Here is a 15,505-nt window from a genome sequence, read left to right as displayed (position 1 = left end):
AGATAGAGTTTAGTTGCTCCTTTCACTTGTTTCAGCTGCTGCAGTGGGGGGAGCAGCTGTTTATACTTCACCAACCAGGAACCCTGTCCGTAGTTGCTAACTGGGCCTGGGCCCCTCTTCGTAGCCACAGTGGCCCTTTGGATTCCCTCCTCTGCCGTGGGGGCCGTCACAGGGGGGCTTCAGGCTGCAGGTGCCTACTGTTGCAGCCCGCCTAGATGTGCTCTCTCCTTGGGGTCTGCAACGGTGTTATGGGTTTTTCCAGCGGCCAGGGGTGGGATCACTTATATTTGTCGCTCCGTTGCTGTCGGCACCCACCAAATCTCACTTGTCCTCTATGGGTCTCAGGAGAGCTATTGGCATCTTCTACAGTCTGTGGTTAGTACACCTAGCTATGCTGCTTTTGCCGTGGGGTCTTCCAGCCTTGTGGCTGGCGGCTGGGTGCCTTCTGCTGGTGCTGTGCAGAGGCTTTCCCTAAGGCTGCTGTGAGCCTGTAGGGTTTCCCCCTAGGCTACTAAGCTGGGTCTCTGGAACTCTCTCCAGCCCCAGTCCTCTCCGAGATCTCCGGCAATCCCTAGCCTCACAGGGCGGGCAACGGCAGCTAGGGGGTCGCCCCGCCCTCTGGGATTCTCTCCGGGCCTCTCCCGGAGCCGTGAATGCTCAGCGTGGCCCCTCTGCTAACGGCAGACAGAGAGTTTTGTCTGCTGCCCGGGCGGAGCTCCGGCGCTTCCCCTCCGGGTCGCAGAACCGGCCTTTGAAAGTTCCCCCTGCCCCAGTCCTCTCCGAGATCTCCGGCAATCCCTAGTCCCACGGGGTGGGCAACGGCAGCTGGGAGACCTCGGTGCCCTCCGTGTCTCTCTCTGGGACCCTCCGGGCGCCCCGAGCACCAGGCTGGGTCTCCCCGCCAATGGCGGGGAGAGACTCTCCCCGCGGGCTCAGGTGTGCAACTCCAAAGTTTCCCTCTGCGTTTAGGAGTAATTGCGGGGGGTTTAGGTAGCGTTCTGGTCACCTGTTTCCACCGTCGCTCCTCTGTTGTGTTCTCGCTCCTGCCCTAGATGTGTGTGGATCCTCTGGGGGCGTCCGTTGGAAGAAAGCCGCTTGCGGGTACTAGGCTGCCCGTCGGGGTCGGAGAGTTTTCACCTATTTCCACATCCTCCCGGAGGAAAGTCCATCCGCCTTCCGATGTATAGTCACGTGGGTGTCTCAGACGTCCTGAGATGCTGTCTGGATATCCTTTGTCAAGCGATAAGTGTCCAAATAATTGTAGACTCGAAGGGCGAGAGACAAAGAGGACTACTCACGGCGCCATCTTGGATCTTCTGGCTCCGGCCTCAATTTCTTGATCTGGCTCCAGTCTCTCCTGCTTCTAAGTTATCCTGACTGCGACCTCCAGACTGACTTGACTCAAACTCTCAGCTTTTTTGGTTTTTAAGATGGTTGCTGAAGTTATTGGTTTGAGACCTTTCCTCTTTTCTCTCTTTTTTTTTAATAAAGAGCTCTTCTTCTTTTTTTTTTTTTTTTCCGGGAAAGACTCAGCCTGAGCTAACATCTGTTGCCAGTCTTCCTCTCTTGTTTTTTTTTCTTCCCAAAGCCCCAGTACATAGTTGTACATCACAATTGTAAGTCCTTGTAGTTCTTCTTTGTGAGCCACCGCTGTTGCATGGCTACTGAAAGATGAGTGGTGTGGTTCTACGTGGGGGAACTGAACCTAGGCTGCCGAAGCAGAGTGCACCAAACTTTAACCACTAGACCCCTAGGCCATCGCGGCTGGGTCCTTCTTTGCTTTTCTTTTTTTTTCTTTTTCTCCCCAAAGCCCCCTGGTACATAGTTGTATATTCTAGTTCTGAGTGTCTCTGGTTGTGCTATGTGGGACGCTGCCTAAGCATGGTGTATTGAGTGGTGCCATGTCCATGCCCAGGATCTGAACCAGTGAAACCCTGGGCTACCAAAGCGGAGTGCATGAACTTAACCACTCGGCCACAGGGCTGGCCCCTCTTCTTTTCTAATATAGGTTTGTAGTATTGTAAATTTCCTCTGGATACTGCTTTAGCATCCTCCCACAAATTTTGATATGTGATTTTTTGTATGTGAGTGTGTGAGGAAGATTGGCCCTGAGCTAACATCTGTTGCCAGTCTTCCTCTTTTTGCTTGTGGAAGATTGTCACTGAGCTAACGTCTGAGCCAATATTCCTCTTTTTTTTGTGGGATGCCACCACAGGGTGGCTTGACGAGCGGGGCTAGGTCCACGCCTGGGATCCAAGCCTGTGTACCCTGGGCTGCTGAAGCAGAGGAAGTGAACTTAACCACTATGCCGCTGGGGTGGCCCCTGATATGTGATGTTTTTATTTCCTTTCAGTTCAACATACTAATTTCTTTTTTATTTCTTCTTTGACTCATGGGATACTTAGAAGTATGTTATTTAATTGACAAATATTTGGGCATTTTCCAGATAACTTTCTATTATTGATTTCTAATTTAATTTCATTGTGGGCATAAAGCATTCCTTGTATGACTTGAATTCTCTTAAATTCACTTATAATTTTTTATGCTTCAGAATATAGTGTATCTTGTTAAATGTTCCACGTGCACTTGAGAAGAATGTGCATTCTGCTGTTGGGTAGTGGAAGGTTCTGTAAATGCCAATTAGATCGAGTTGTTTGATAGTGGTATTAAGTCTACTATATTCTTCCTAATTTTTTACCATGTGTTCTATGAATTTTTGAGAGGGATTAAACCTTTGGCTATAATTATGGATTTATCTATTTCTTCTTGAATTTCTGTCAACTTTTGCTTCATGTATTTCAAAGTTCTGTTATTAAATGCAGAAACCCTTAGGGTTATTGTCCCTCTTGATGAATTGCCGTCTTTATCATTATGAAATGAGTTATGCCTACTAATGTTCTTTGCTTTGAAATCTCCTTTGATATTAATATAGTCACTCCAGCTTTTTTTTAATTAGTGTTAGCTTGGTATATTATTTTTCATATTTTTATTTAATCTGTTTTTATCTTTATATTTATTGTGCGTTACTTAAGACAGCATATAATTGTCCTTGCCTTTTATCTGATCTGAAAATCTGTGCCTTTTAATTGGCGTGTTTGACCTGTTCCATTTAATATGATTATTGATATGATTGAGTTTAAATCTCCTATCTTGCTATTTAGTATTTTTTGTCCCATATCTTCTTTGTTCTCTTTTCCTCCTTTTTTTTGCCTTATTTTTAATTAGTTATTTTTGCAATTTCATTTTTAGCTCTGCAATTGGCTTTTTATCTATAAATACTTTGTTGTGTTTTTTTAGTAGTTGCTTAAGCGTTTGTAGTATAAATCGTTAACTCAGGAGTTAGGAATCTGTGGTCTCAGGCGAAATATAGCCAGTTGCTTACTTTTATAAATAAAGTTTTATTGGAACACAGCCACACCCATGTGTTTAAGTATTATATTTGGCTCCTTTCATGCTTCAATGGTAGGATAATTGCATGATCATTTTTTATTGGATGGCAGGCATTCTGAATTTAATTTTCTTGTACTCTAGATACTTTTGTTTTCTTATAAGTAGTATTTAGCTTTGTTCTTGGATGCAGTTAACCTTTTGAATCTTGCTTTTAAGCTTTGTTATGTGGAACCAGAGCAGAATTTAGTCTAGGATTAATTTTTCCCAGTACTGATGAATGACCCTTCTTAGTACTCTAGCCAACACCCTATCAATTATAAGGTTTCTTTACTCTCACTGTTGGGAACAGGACCTATCCTGGTCCTTTCTGAGATCTTTGGGTTTTTTCTTTTAATCCTTTGGAGTTCCTTTTCTGGGCTCAAGTAGTTTCCTCAGATTGAGGTTTGGCAATTTTTTATTGGATGGCAAGCATTCTGAAATTTACCTCATTAGGTGATGGATATTTTTGTATTCCTATAAATGTTATTGAGCTTTGTTCTAGAATGTGCAACTAGTTTGATTCTTTCAGGTTTTTAAATCGGGTTAATTCTGCTCTACTCTGAAACAAAACCCTTCTGATTACTCTAGCCATTGTCCTGTGAATTATGAAGTTTTCTGGTCTGGCTGGAGGTAGCAGGAACTACTCCTGGCCCTGTGTGAGTTCCGTAGATTAGTCCCTCTAATTCTTTCATTGGTTCCTTTCCTGCCTCAGGATGGTTTCCTCACTTACATGTGCTGAGCATTTTTCTGCTGAATACTTGAGGGAGACCGTTTACATAACTCTATAGTTCTTTCTCTGTGCAATTCTCCCTTCTGTAGTCTATCTTGTGAATTCTGTCCTTCTTGTCTCCCCAGACTCTCAGCTCCATCTCATCAACTCAGGGAGTCTTCCAGGCTTTGCCTGACTTAGCCTTTCCTGCACTGCTGCTTGGAATCTCTTTCCAGGTAGTAAGCTGGGGCAGATATGGTTGTTACCTCATTTGTTTCCCATCTTTCAGTATTCGCTGTCCTTTGTTGCCTGCTGTCCAGTGTATTGAAAAATGTCATTTCATATATTTTGTTCTGTGTTTTAGTTGTTTCATCAGGTGGGAGATTAAATCCTGTCCTTGTCTACTTCATTTTGTTTTGAAGTGGTAGTCTGGGAGTAGCATTTTAATTGGGTGATAGTGGCTCAGCATCTGACTTCCAGAATTAAAATGTTGGGTGTGGGAGAGCTCCTTTTGATTTCCATAACTCTGGAACTTGCTGTGAAAAAGGAACAGTGTGCTTCTGGGATGCTAGCCAGTGCTTAAGTGGCTAAGGTCTCTGGCTTATATCTGTCTATCTCCAGTGCAGAACATGCATGAACATAGACTGTGATCTTGGTATATTGTTTACTATAGAACAAAATTCAGTATGTGGTAGGATCTGTCTAGGACCACCTTCTAAGGAGGGTCTTTAAAGGACATTGTTAAAAGCTGATCCCAAGACATAGAGGGACAACAGTATAACAAGGCTCCAGTATTCATGATTTCTTTTGTTAGATTGTAAAAGTGTCAACAATGTGTCAAGAATGTGTTTGAGAAATTCTTACTTGTAGTCATTTCTAATTTTCTTTTAAACTCTTCAGACCTCCATTCTCGATGTGGGACTATCTAAACCCATACTAGCACAGAGATGCAGTCAGTAAGTTTTGATTCCTAAGTCTGGAATATTAGGTAAGAGCAAGCAATTTAAATGCATTTCCCAAAAGATAATAAATTAGTATATTCATTGAATAGGCTTTTAAAAATGATTTAATGGTTATTTCTATAGATAGCTTATTAATAAGTAGTTGTTTATTGGTCATATGTCTCTTGTGTGTACAAAAAAAACCTGTTATATTGTTCAAAATGAAGACTTGTTCTTTATGCCTTAGAAAAAGACTTTACAAAGTAAATTTTTTGTATATGTTAAAGAATTTTATAATGTACATCCTATATATTTTAAAGGGAATGGTACCTCCCCAAATTTCTCTCCCCTAAACTAAACATACACACAGCTCTTAAGCCATGCCCTTCTTTGCTAATATAGAAAATATAATGGGATGAATGGTTAGTAATTGTAAAGCTGCATTCTTCCAGAATTTATTTATAGGCTTAAAATAATTGTAAACTCCCAGTAGGAACTTTTGTTTGTTTGAAATTAACAGAATGATTTTACCAGCTTATCTGGAAAAGTAAACAAATGAAAACACATAAGACATTTTGAAAATAAAGAACACCCTTTCCTTGCCCTATCTCGTTTCTCTTGTTTAAAACTTTATAAAGTTGCTGCTAAAGGAAAACATCACAGTATCAACACAAGGTTAGACACATACTGTATAGCCCAGGAGTATTCTGGTATATATGACTTACCATATATTACTATGATAGCGGAAGAATCACAAGTTAATGTCAAAAAGATTGATTGTTCAGTAAACAGTATATGAGAAATAGGTTAGATATTTCAGAAAAAAATAATTTTAAATTGTCATCTCTACCACAAACAAAGGTAAATTTTACTTACATTGAAGAGATAAATCTGGAAAAACAATGATCCTAGAAAGAAAATTCAGCTGAATATGTAGTCGACCATTGAATGGAGGTCTCTTTAATCGTTAAAGTTATGAAGGAAAATCATATAGAAATGATATATAAATTTGACTGCATAAATTAAGAATTACTGATCATCAAAAACCAGCACAGTGGGGAAAATATTTACAAGTAATGTGATGGAGAACTGAGTTGTTTTTTTTGTAAAGATTGGCACCTGAGCTAACATTTGTTGCCAGTCTTCTTCTTTTTTCTCTTTTCTTCTTCTCCCCAAAGATCCCCAGTACATAGTTGTATATTCTAGTTGTAGGTCCTTGTGGCTCTGCTTTGTGGGACGCCACCTCAGCATGGCTTGATGAGCAGTGCTAGGTCTGTGCCTAGGATCTGAACCAGGAAAACCCTGGGCCACTGAAGCAGTGTGTGCAAACTTAACCACTCAGCCATGGGGCCGGCCCCACAACTGACATTTTTAATATTTAAAGGGCTGTACCAATTGAAAAAAACAGCCACTAATGGAAAATAAGAAATAAAAACACATAACTGATAAGTCACTAAAAAATAGAAAAGCCACTAGACATGGAAAAAATGTTAGCCTAAGAATCAAAATTTACGTTAAAACAATTGACGTCATTTTTGTATTTCCAATTAGAAAAGATTTAATGCTATCATGGATGTGGTAAGACAAGTGCTTTCATAAACTGCTGATGGGAGTGGAAATTATTGTAATCTTTTTGGAAAATAATTTTGTTGGGTATATCAAAAATTGTGAACTATTTTTTCTCCTTGACCAGTATTTCCTGTTTTATTCCTTAGGAATCAAAATTGGGGAAATAATCATAAATATTAAAAACATATATGCATATTATAGAGTTATTTAAAATAGTGAAAAACTGGAAAAACCTAAATGAACATTTAGGTAAATTATGGTAAATTAATATGTTGATATTGTGCACATGTTGAAAACTCTTTATAAATAAGTTTTAAATATATGGAAAGTGTTTATGATATAATTTTAAGTGGAGAAAAAGGAGACCATTAAATAGTATGATGTCGAATATGGTAAAACACACACTCACACACTCACACACACACGTATGCGAACAGTTTGAAGAGCAGTCAACAAAAGACTAGCCGTGCTTACATTAGGGTGCTGGGGTTTTAGGTAATTTTCATTTTTGGGGAGATTTGTGATAGATTGATTAGTAAATTGGAAAGCATTAATGGTAATGAATCTAAAGCTTAAGTTGTAGCATAGCATATGGCAGAAGTAACTTCTGGGGAAGAGGTAGTTCTTAGAAACAGACATTTCAGAGTTAAAATCCTGGGCCTGCTTCTTACTAGCTTTGTTATTCTGGACAAGTTATTTTATCACTGAGTCTCTTTCTCCATATCTAAGGTGGTGATAATACCAACCTTACAGAGTTGTTTGGAAGATTGTAATAACATAATGAATATATAGTGACTGGCACCTAATTGCTACTTAGTAAGTTTCTTATTTGCATCCATCATGAAGCTTTTCACAGATTCAACTTCATGACAAGGTAGTATGCTTACCATAAACTGTAACCGAGGCAAAGTTTCTTCTTTAAAGTTTGAATGGTTTTTGTTTAGGGTTTTCATATGTGTTAGGTTTCAATGAACATTTTAATTAGCCTTCCTCAGAAGTTAAATAAGTAAAAACTATTTTTATTCTTAATAAAATATCAAGTGAAAATGATGTTCTTATACTTTTACCATTATGTAATATTCAAGTGAACTCTCCTGAAACTTAGATAATGAACAATCTTTGTTTTTCTATAGATCATTTTTAAAAGTAGGTGGAGTATCAAAATTTATCTTTAACTGCTCATTCTCTGCAGTTTTACTAGTAACCCGAGTCTGTATTATGTAATTAAGTGGCTATAATTCTAAATGGGCAAGCCAGTTACAAGATTTTATGATATTTTATTCAAATTTTGAGTTTTCCTAATAATCCAGAGATTTCTTTAATGAAAATAACCAATTTCTAGAAAAGTTATTTGTTTTACCAGTTGGAAGCCCTTGATAAATCTTAAAACTCAGATCTAATGGTTGAGTAGTGCCCAGTTTTGTGTGTAAATTAGCACTCACTCAAATATAGACATAAACCTATAATAATACTTCAGGGTTGCACACATAGCATTTTGCAATTTACGGAGGTTTTTTTGCACTTAAACTAATTTGATTCCCACAACAACCTTGTTAGATAGATATAGCAGATATTATTATCCTTATTTTTCAGAGTTTAGAAATTGAAGCCTAGAGGGCTAAGTGACATGTCAAACATTACACTGCTAATTCTGATTCCAAGTCCAGTGCTGTTTTCACGTCATCATAGCAGCTCTGTTCTGAGGCGCAAAAAGATTGAGGAATACTGTACCATTAAACTCATGTACTTTACTAGCAGAAGAGGCCTGGAGCTACCCCTTTGGTCAGAGATTGGATTTAGAACTGTGTTCAATATAAGAGGTACTAATTTAACAATTTGTGTTGGTGTATCAGAAGCTTTGTGTTAGTAGAGCTGCTAAAAGCGAAATCCTTGAGAAGTGATAGTAGACAGTGAAAGAGAAAATAGTGGAATTACCAATGCTAAATCAAAATATCCTATATACTTCAAAGATCCTGAGGGCATAACTATATTGTAGTAGGGTACTAAAATTAATAATCATATTATGACATTGTCATTAAAAAAAAAATCCTGTGCTGTGTATTCCAAGCTACATAATATATTTTAGGAAGATTTACAATTAAAATGGTTAATATTGAAGAGAAGGATTCTTAAAGAGGTTAGTTTCTTCTGTCTACTTCTCTTATTTTCTTATTTGCCTAGATTTGTCTGTTTACTGTTTTTTAAAGAAGTAAATTTTAGAAAATCAATATTGAAAAAAAGATCAAATGTAAATTATTACTTTATTTTAGGTTCTGTTTACAGAGGAAGATGTGAAATTCTACCTCGCAGAACTGGCCCTTGCTTTGGATCATCTGCACCGATTAGGAATTGTATATAGAGACCTGAAGCCAGAAAAGTAAAGCTATATTCTCCTTATGCATCCTATAACTACTTTTTTCTCCATTAAGTCTTTTATTTTAAAGATTATATAAAAATATATATATGAATTATACAATTATATGAAACTTATATAAAGTAATCTTCGTAAGATGCCCATTGATTTAAAATTAATCATTTAAAAAATACTCAGCATTTCAGATATCTATTTTAAGTTTATGGTGATTTTTATGTAAATGTTTTATATAAAAATATTTTATTCCATCTTGTGAATATGAATTTTGATTTACAGCATTTTGCTTGATGAAATAGGACATATCAAGTTAACAGGTATGCAAATTTTCTTATTCTATCCTAAGCCCATCTTATATTTTTCGTTATTTTAATATATATTTTCTAAGCCCGTTTTCTTTTTTCCTTTTTCTTGATTTAATTAGTATTTTATTCATCTTTTTGTGAACTAAAGTTCATTTGAAAGGTAGATAAGATAGCCTCAATATGTTCTATTTGTAATAGCAAAAAATTGTACAATAGAGTTTCTATCCTAATTAAGAAGTGACATTTGGTTTTCTAGGTACAAACACATTATGTTAGTTTAAGTCTAGACTGAAAGAGTTATCGTTAGTTATCGTATTTGAAATTAGTGAGTTATAAACTTTTAAATCAAGTGTTTCACAAGCAGTGGTCATTTTCTTCTTTATTTGTAAAAACATATGTTTTATTTTACTTTTATTTTGGATATTGAGGGTTTACTATGTCTAACACTCTGTGCTACTCTACTCCTCCCAGGACTCTTAGGCATAAAGTATCCTTATTATACTATTTTTAAAAACTTTTTATTTTGAAATAATTGTAGACTCACAATAAGTTGAAAAAATAGTACCGAGAAGTCCTGTGTGCCCATTACCCAGCTTGCCCCAGTGGTGACATCTTACAAAACTGCAGTGCATTATCTAACTCAGGAAATTGATTGGTACAGTACAACTAACTGGACTATATACTTTACTTAGATTTCACTAGTTTTTGCATGCATTTGTTTTTCTGTTTGTGTATAGTTCTATGACATGTTATTACATATATAGATTTGAATATCACCACCACAATCAATATGCAAAACTGTTCTACAACCACAAAAGAACTCTCTTGTGCTGCCCATTTATAGTTACACTCTCCCTCTCCCTCCCCTAACTCCTAGCAATCACTTATCTATTCTACATCTCTGATTTTGTTATTTTGAGAATATGATATAAATAGAACCATATAGTAGTCACACTCCTGGGCATTTATCCTAGAGAAATAAAAACTTATTTGCACACAAAAACCTATACATGAATTTTCATAGCAGCTCTATTTGTAATAGCCCAAGACTGGAAATGTCCTTCAAAGAGTGAATGGATAAACAAACTGTGCTACATCAATACAATGGAATACTACCCAGCAATAAAAAGGAAAGAACTCTTGATGTATGCAACAACTTGGATGAACTCAAGGGCATTATGCTGAATGAGCCAATCTCAAAAGGTTACTTGTGTTTTAAATAGATAGTAAATTCTGTATTTAATTGTCAAAATGTTAAAACAGAGATAAAATGAAGATGTGGTCTTTACAGAGAATTTTGGACCAGTACACTTTAAAGGTAAGTTGCTTTAAATTCCTAAGTATACTGCTTCAATGTAAATTGAATGAATGAAGCTGTTAACTTGAAAGCTCAAGCAGATGTGACAAAGTTCAAATACAGTTCAGTGAACCTTACTCATTCATAGCCTGCTTCTCTTTTTCATATATAAAATAAGCAAAGTAGTTTTAAAGGGATTGGAAGAGGAAAAAAACTATGAAGAGAGAACATTCGAGTTTTGAAATTTTGTATAAAATATAATTTTCCTTTTATAGCAATCAAACTTTAGTTGCAGAGCTAATTAGAATTTAATTATTTTGATTTTTCTTAATAAGTTATACCTGTTTTATCGGGGGTGAGCAAGGGAGGTGGGAGAAGAGTACAATAAATCCTACCTACATCTCGTCTACATTAAAGTTAATAATGATGTCAAATTGTTTTATATTTAGTTTTATAATGTGGATTCTTCTTTTACACCTTTTGAACTCAAACTGGTTGAGGAGAGGAGTAGTTAGAATCAATGTTAATTTATAAGCAGGGGACACAAGCTTGCAACAGGAAGGAAATGCTTTGTATATATATGTATTTTTTAACAATTCAATCTGTTTTCCTTAAAATGGCACTCATTTTTTTAAGAAAGTACACAATAATAAATATTAGATAATTTACACTGCTTTATGATTACAACCTAATTCAAAGTTTTGTAATGAGTAATAAATTTATGAATTTAACTTCACAACATTCCAATAAGGTTGATTGAAGTGTGACCATTCACAGCAAGTATTTTAAGACTTTTTTCATTTTTTCCTTTAATTTCTTTTCTTTTTATTCTTTCTTTTCTTCCTTTCCTTTTTCTTCCCTACTTGCTTTCTTCTGTTTTTCCTCCTTCTTTATCTGCCTCTTTTCTTCCTTCCCTTTTTATCTCCTTTCTTCCTTCCATTTTGAATACTATAGTTGTTAGTGCCAGATTGATTGCTGTTTGTCATTGATACCAGTGAGCTGTAGTGATTTAGGAATATCTCATCTAGGCAGAGTCTTCCTTAGCATTATAAATTTCCCCAGAATAATCTTTGGAGAGTGGCAATACCTTTCTTTTTACCTGTCTGCTTTAAAAATTCTCCAGATTTGAAGAATGGACCTAATGTTTAACAGGTTACTCTGGAATGGCAGTAGACTAAAGAAATGTTCTGTGGGATGATTGTGCTTTAAGCCTGATTGACCTCATACTGAGATCATGATTGTATAGCAGAAGATCAGTAGAATGGGAGTGGATACCCCCAAAATATCTGTGTACTTGTTAATGTATTATTTATAGTGTCTTTATGTGTTAATTTTTTTGGAACAGCCCACCATATTCTATATAAAAACTAACTATATAATATGACTTGTCTTGTTTAGAAAAAAATGTTTACTCATAATATCCCATTGAAAGTTATACACTGAACACAATTAATTTGTATTGTCTATGGTTGCTGTAATGTATTTTCTAAGGTACATAATTCAGGGGTAATTTCTATAAAGAGAGGGAAGAAAAAATATATAATGTCAGAAATTTAAATCATATGGTACTTGAGGTGACGATTTAAGAGAACAATGTACACATGAGAAAGTTTTATTAATTTTTATGATTATCTTCAGATTAACTGCTGAGATTACGTATAGTAAATATTCATCAAATTATTGTGTTCTGGATGTGCTTTTAAAATTTAAAGTCTTATAAAAAAAAGTCATTTAAGCTTACAAAGATATACTGCCCTTCCTCCCCCCAAAAACCCTTTATATAGCTGATTTCTACATTTTGTTTCCTTTTCAAATTAGTGGCTTGAAAAAACCACTGGTTAACATCTGTCTTATTCAGTCTTGTAGCTAACTCTTATTATTGTAAACATTTTAGTCAATCGATTGCTGGCAAATTCTAGTGTTAAATGTCAGTTTTGTCAGAAATAGTACAGCAAAGGACCTCTGTGGAGTGGCAAAAATCTCTGAAAGGTAACAGAGGATAAGAAAATTCTCTTCCTTCTTCCTCCTCTCTGGAATGGCCAAAGAAGCTAGTGTTCTTCTCTACAAGGTATGTTGTTATATTTGGCTGAACTGACCTCGAAGACTAGCTTTTGTTACCCTTAATTTTTGAAATGAAATGTGCAGAGCTTGAAAGTCTCAAAATGTGGAGAAAGAACATAGCAGTACGTTGGAAAGATTTTTAAAAATTATGCTGAAAATCATAATACTCAGTTATTATACAAGGATAGTGATTTTTGTATGAAAATACTGAGCATGGTTAGAAACTCAGTTTTGAGCAGCTCTAAAATTAAGTATTAATGTTGGCATTTTATTTTAAAATAGCAATATAGGGCTTATAGCTTTTCTTCATTTATAGAATTAAGGTATAATTTACACAGAGTAAAACTCATCCTTTAGATCCTTGTGGTGATGGAACTATTCTGTATCTTGACTGCATTGTTGTGAATATTGTGGTTGTGATATTGTAATATAGTTTTGTAAGATGTTACTATGAGGAAAACTGGATAAAGGGGAAACAGGACCCCTATAATATTTCATATAACTACATGTGAATCTGCAATTGTCACAAAATAGGAAGTTTAGTTTTTTAAAAAAAATCACTTTAATGTATAGTTCTGCAAGCTTTGACAGATGCATACAGTCTTATAATCACCACTAACATCAAGATATAAAACAATTCCATCACCCTCCGTCCAAATTTTTCCCTTATAAGTCAATCTTCCCTTTACCCCTAGACAACTGCCAGTCTGCTTTGTGACCCTATGGTTTTACCTTTTCCACAGTGTAATATAAACAGAGGCATACAGTATATAGCCTTTTTTTTTCCCTTTCCTTTTCTTTTCTTCTCCCCAAAGCCCCCCAGTACACAGTTGTATATTCTAGCTGTGAAGTGCCTCTGACTGTGCTACGTGAGACGCCGCCCCAGCATGGTCTGATGAGCGGTGCCATGTCCCCTCCTGGATGAGAACTGGTGAAGCCCCTGGCCACCCAAGTGGAGCGCGCGAACTTAACCACTCGGCCATGGGCCGGCCCCCCAGTATATAGCCTTTTGAGTCTGGCTTCAGTTACTTAGTATAGTACATTTGAGATTCATCCATATTGTTGCATGATCAAAAATTTGTTTTTTATTGTTGAGGAGTGTTGCATTTTATCGTGGTACCATGGTTTGTTTATCCAGTCCCCAAGTAAGGGGCCTTTGGGTTGTTTCTTGGTTTTGGCAGTAACAAATAAAGCCACTATAAATATTCATGTCCAGGTTTTATGTGAACGTAAATTTTTATTTCACTTGAGTAAATACCAAAGGAGTGGGATTGCTTGGTCACATGGTAAGTGTGTAACTTAATGAGAAACCTCCAAACTGTTTTCCAAAGTGGGTAACCTATTGCATATCCACCAGCAATGTATGAGAGCTCTGGTTGGTCTGCATCCTCAGGATTACTTGGGATTGTCAGTATTTTTTATTCTAGCTCTACTAAGTTGTGGTTTTAGTTTGCATTTCCCTAATAGCTAATGACATTGAGCATCTTTTCATGTGTTGATTTCTTTGGAGAAGTGTCTTTTCAGATGTTTTGCCCATTTAAAAAAAATTGCATCGTTTGTTTTATTATTGGATTTTGACTTTTCATACTCTGAATATAAGTTCTTTATCAGATATAAGATTTGCAAATATTTTCTCCCAATGTGTAGCTTCTTTTTGGTTTTATGAACAGTATCTTTTGAAGAGCAGTTAGTGATTTTGCTGAAGTACAGTTTTCAACTTTTCTTCTATGGTTTATAATTTTAATATTGTAACTAAGAAATCCTTGCCTAACTCAAGATCACAAAGATTTTCTCCTATGTTTCTTTTGGAAATTTTACAGTTTTAGGTTTTACATATAGTTCTATGATTCATTTTGAGTTAATGTTTGTTTCTGGTATGAGAATGGATATTTGTATATCAGTATCCTATTGTTCTGGCACCATTTGTTGAAAATACTGACCTTTCTCCATTGAACTGCTTTTACACCTTTGTCAGAAATCAGTTGGCAATATATATTCAGTTCTGTTAATGCAACACATGTGATCTTAAAATTCACTGCACTGTGCATAATTGCATAATAAAAAGCACAAGACTTATGGGGAAAATGGGACTAGGGGTTTAATACTAAAATATATAACCAGTGTGACACATTAAAGAAATATTGGAAGCTGATTAAAATGATAGTATTTTTTTACATGTTCTAAATGATTAAGAATAAATACTACAACAAGTATGGTACTTTACCTTGAAAAAAAATCCTGATATGTGCTTGTAGAATTGGTGTCAGAAAGATTGAAGTTTGTGAGTTATTGTGAAGTAGTGGAGGAAGATTATCTGGAATCAAGAGGAAAGTTTTAACACTACAGGTGGACCAGAGTGGCTCATGACACACATGATGAGCTAAAATAGCTGGTATATGTTTGGGGTGTGTGTGTATATGTATTTCTACTTGGGTCGGTTCAGCTAAGTGCAGTTTACTCGTGTTTTACCTGGTGTTTCTTGCAGACAAAATTGCACATGAACCAATCTAATTTTGTGTTATGCTCAAATTGTTTCCTAATGTATCAATTGCATTGGAACAAATTTGCATTTTCAGCATAAGAATTAGAGCAGAACTGACTGTATGTATCAGTCTGATTTGAACACAGCCCTGTTGCATTGATACACACACATATATATGTGTGTGTGTGTGTATATATATATGTATATATGTCCAGCCTTTCTCCAATACCACACTGGCTTGATTACTAGCTTTACAGTAAGTATTGAAGTCAGGTAGTGTAAGTCCTTTGTTTTTTTTCTTCTTATTCAAAATTGTTTTGACTATTCTATTTTCTTTGTCT

At 36.0% G+C, this 15,505-nt stretch overlaps 1 protein-coding gene across 5 annotated transcripts in view; it reads left to right on the top strand.

The window, feature by feature from the left end:
- RPS6KA6 (ribosomal protein S6 kinase A6) overlaps positions 1 to 15,505 on the top strand; it is a 150,918-nt gene that overhangs the window by 89,616 nt on the left and 45,797 nt on the right. For all 5 annotated transcript variants that reach the window (XM_070502460.1, XM_070502456.1, XM_070502458.1 and 2 more), the window contains 2 exons: positions 8,919 to 9,025; positions 9,299 to 9,336. In XM_070502460.1, coding sequence (XP_070358561.1) covers positions 8,919 to 9,025; positions 9,299 to 9,336 — 145 coding nt within the window. The remainder of the gene's footprint in view (positions 1 to 8,918; positions 9,026 to 9,298; positions 9,337 to 15,505) is intronic.

This window comes from Equus asinus, chromosome X, assembly GCF_041296235.1.
Source record: "Equus asinus isolate D_3611 breed Donkey chromosome X, EquAss-T2T_v2, whole genome shotgun sequence".
Taxonomy (NCBI): Eukaryota; Metazoa; Chordata; class Mammalia; order Perissodactyla; family Equidae; genus Equus; species Equus asinus.
The sequence above is the reverse complement of the archived record's forward strand: the minus strand, read 5'-3'. Positions and strand labels throughout refer to the sequence as shown.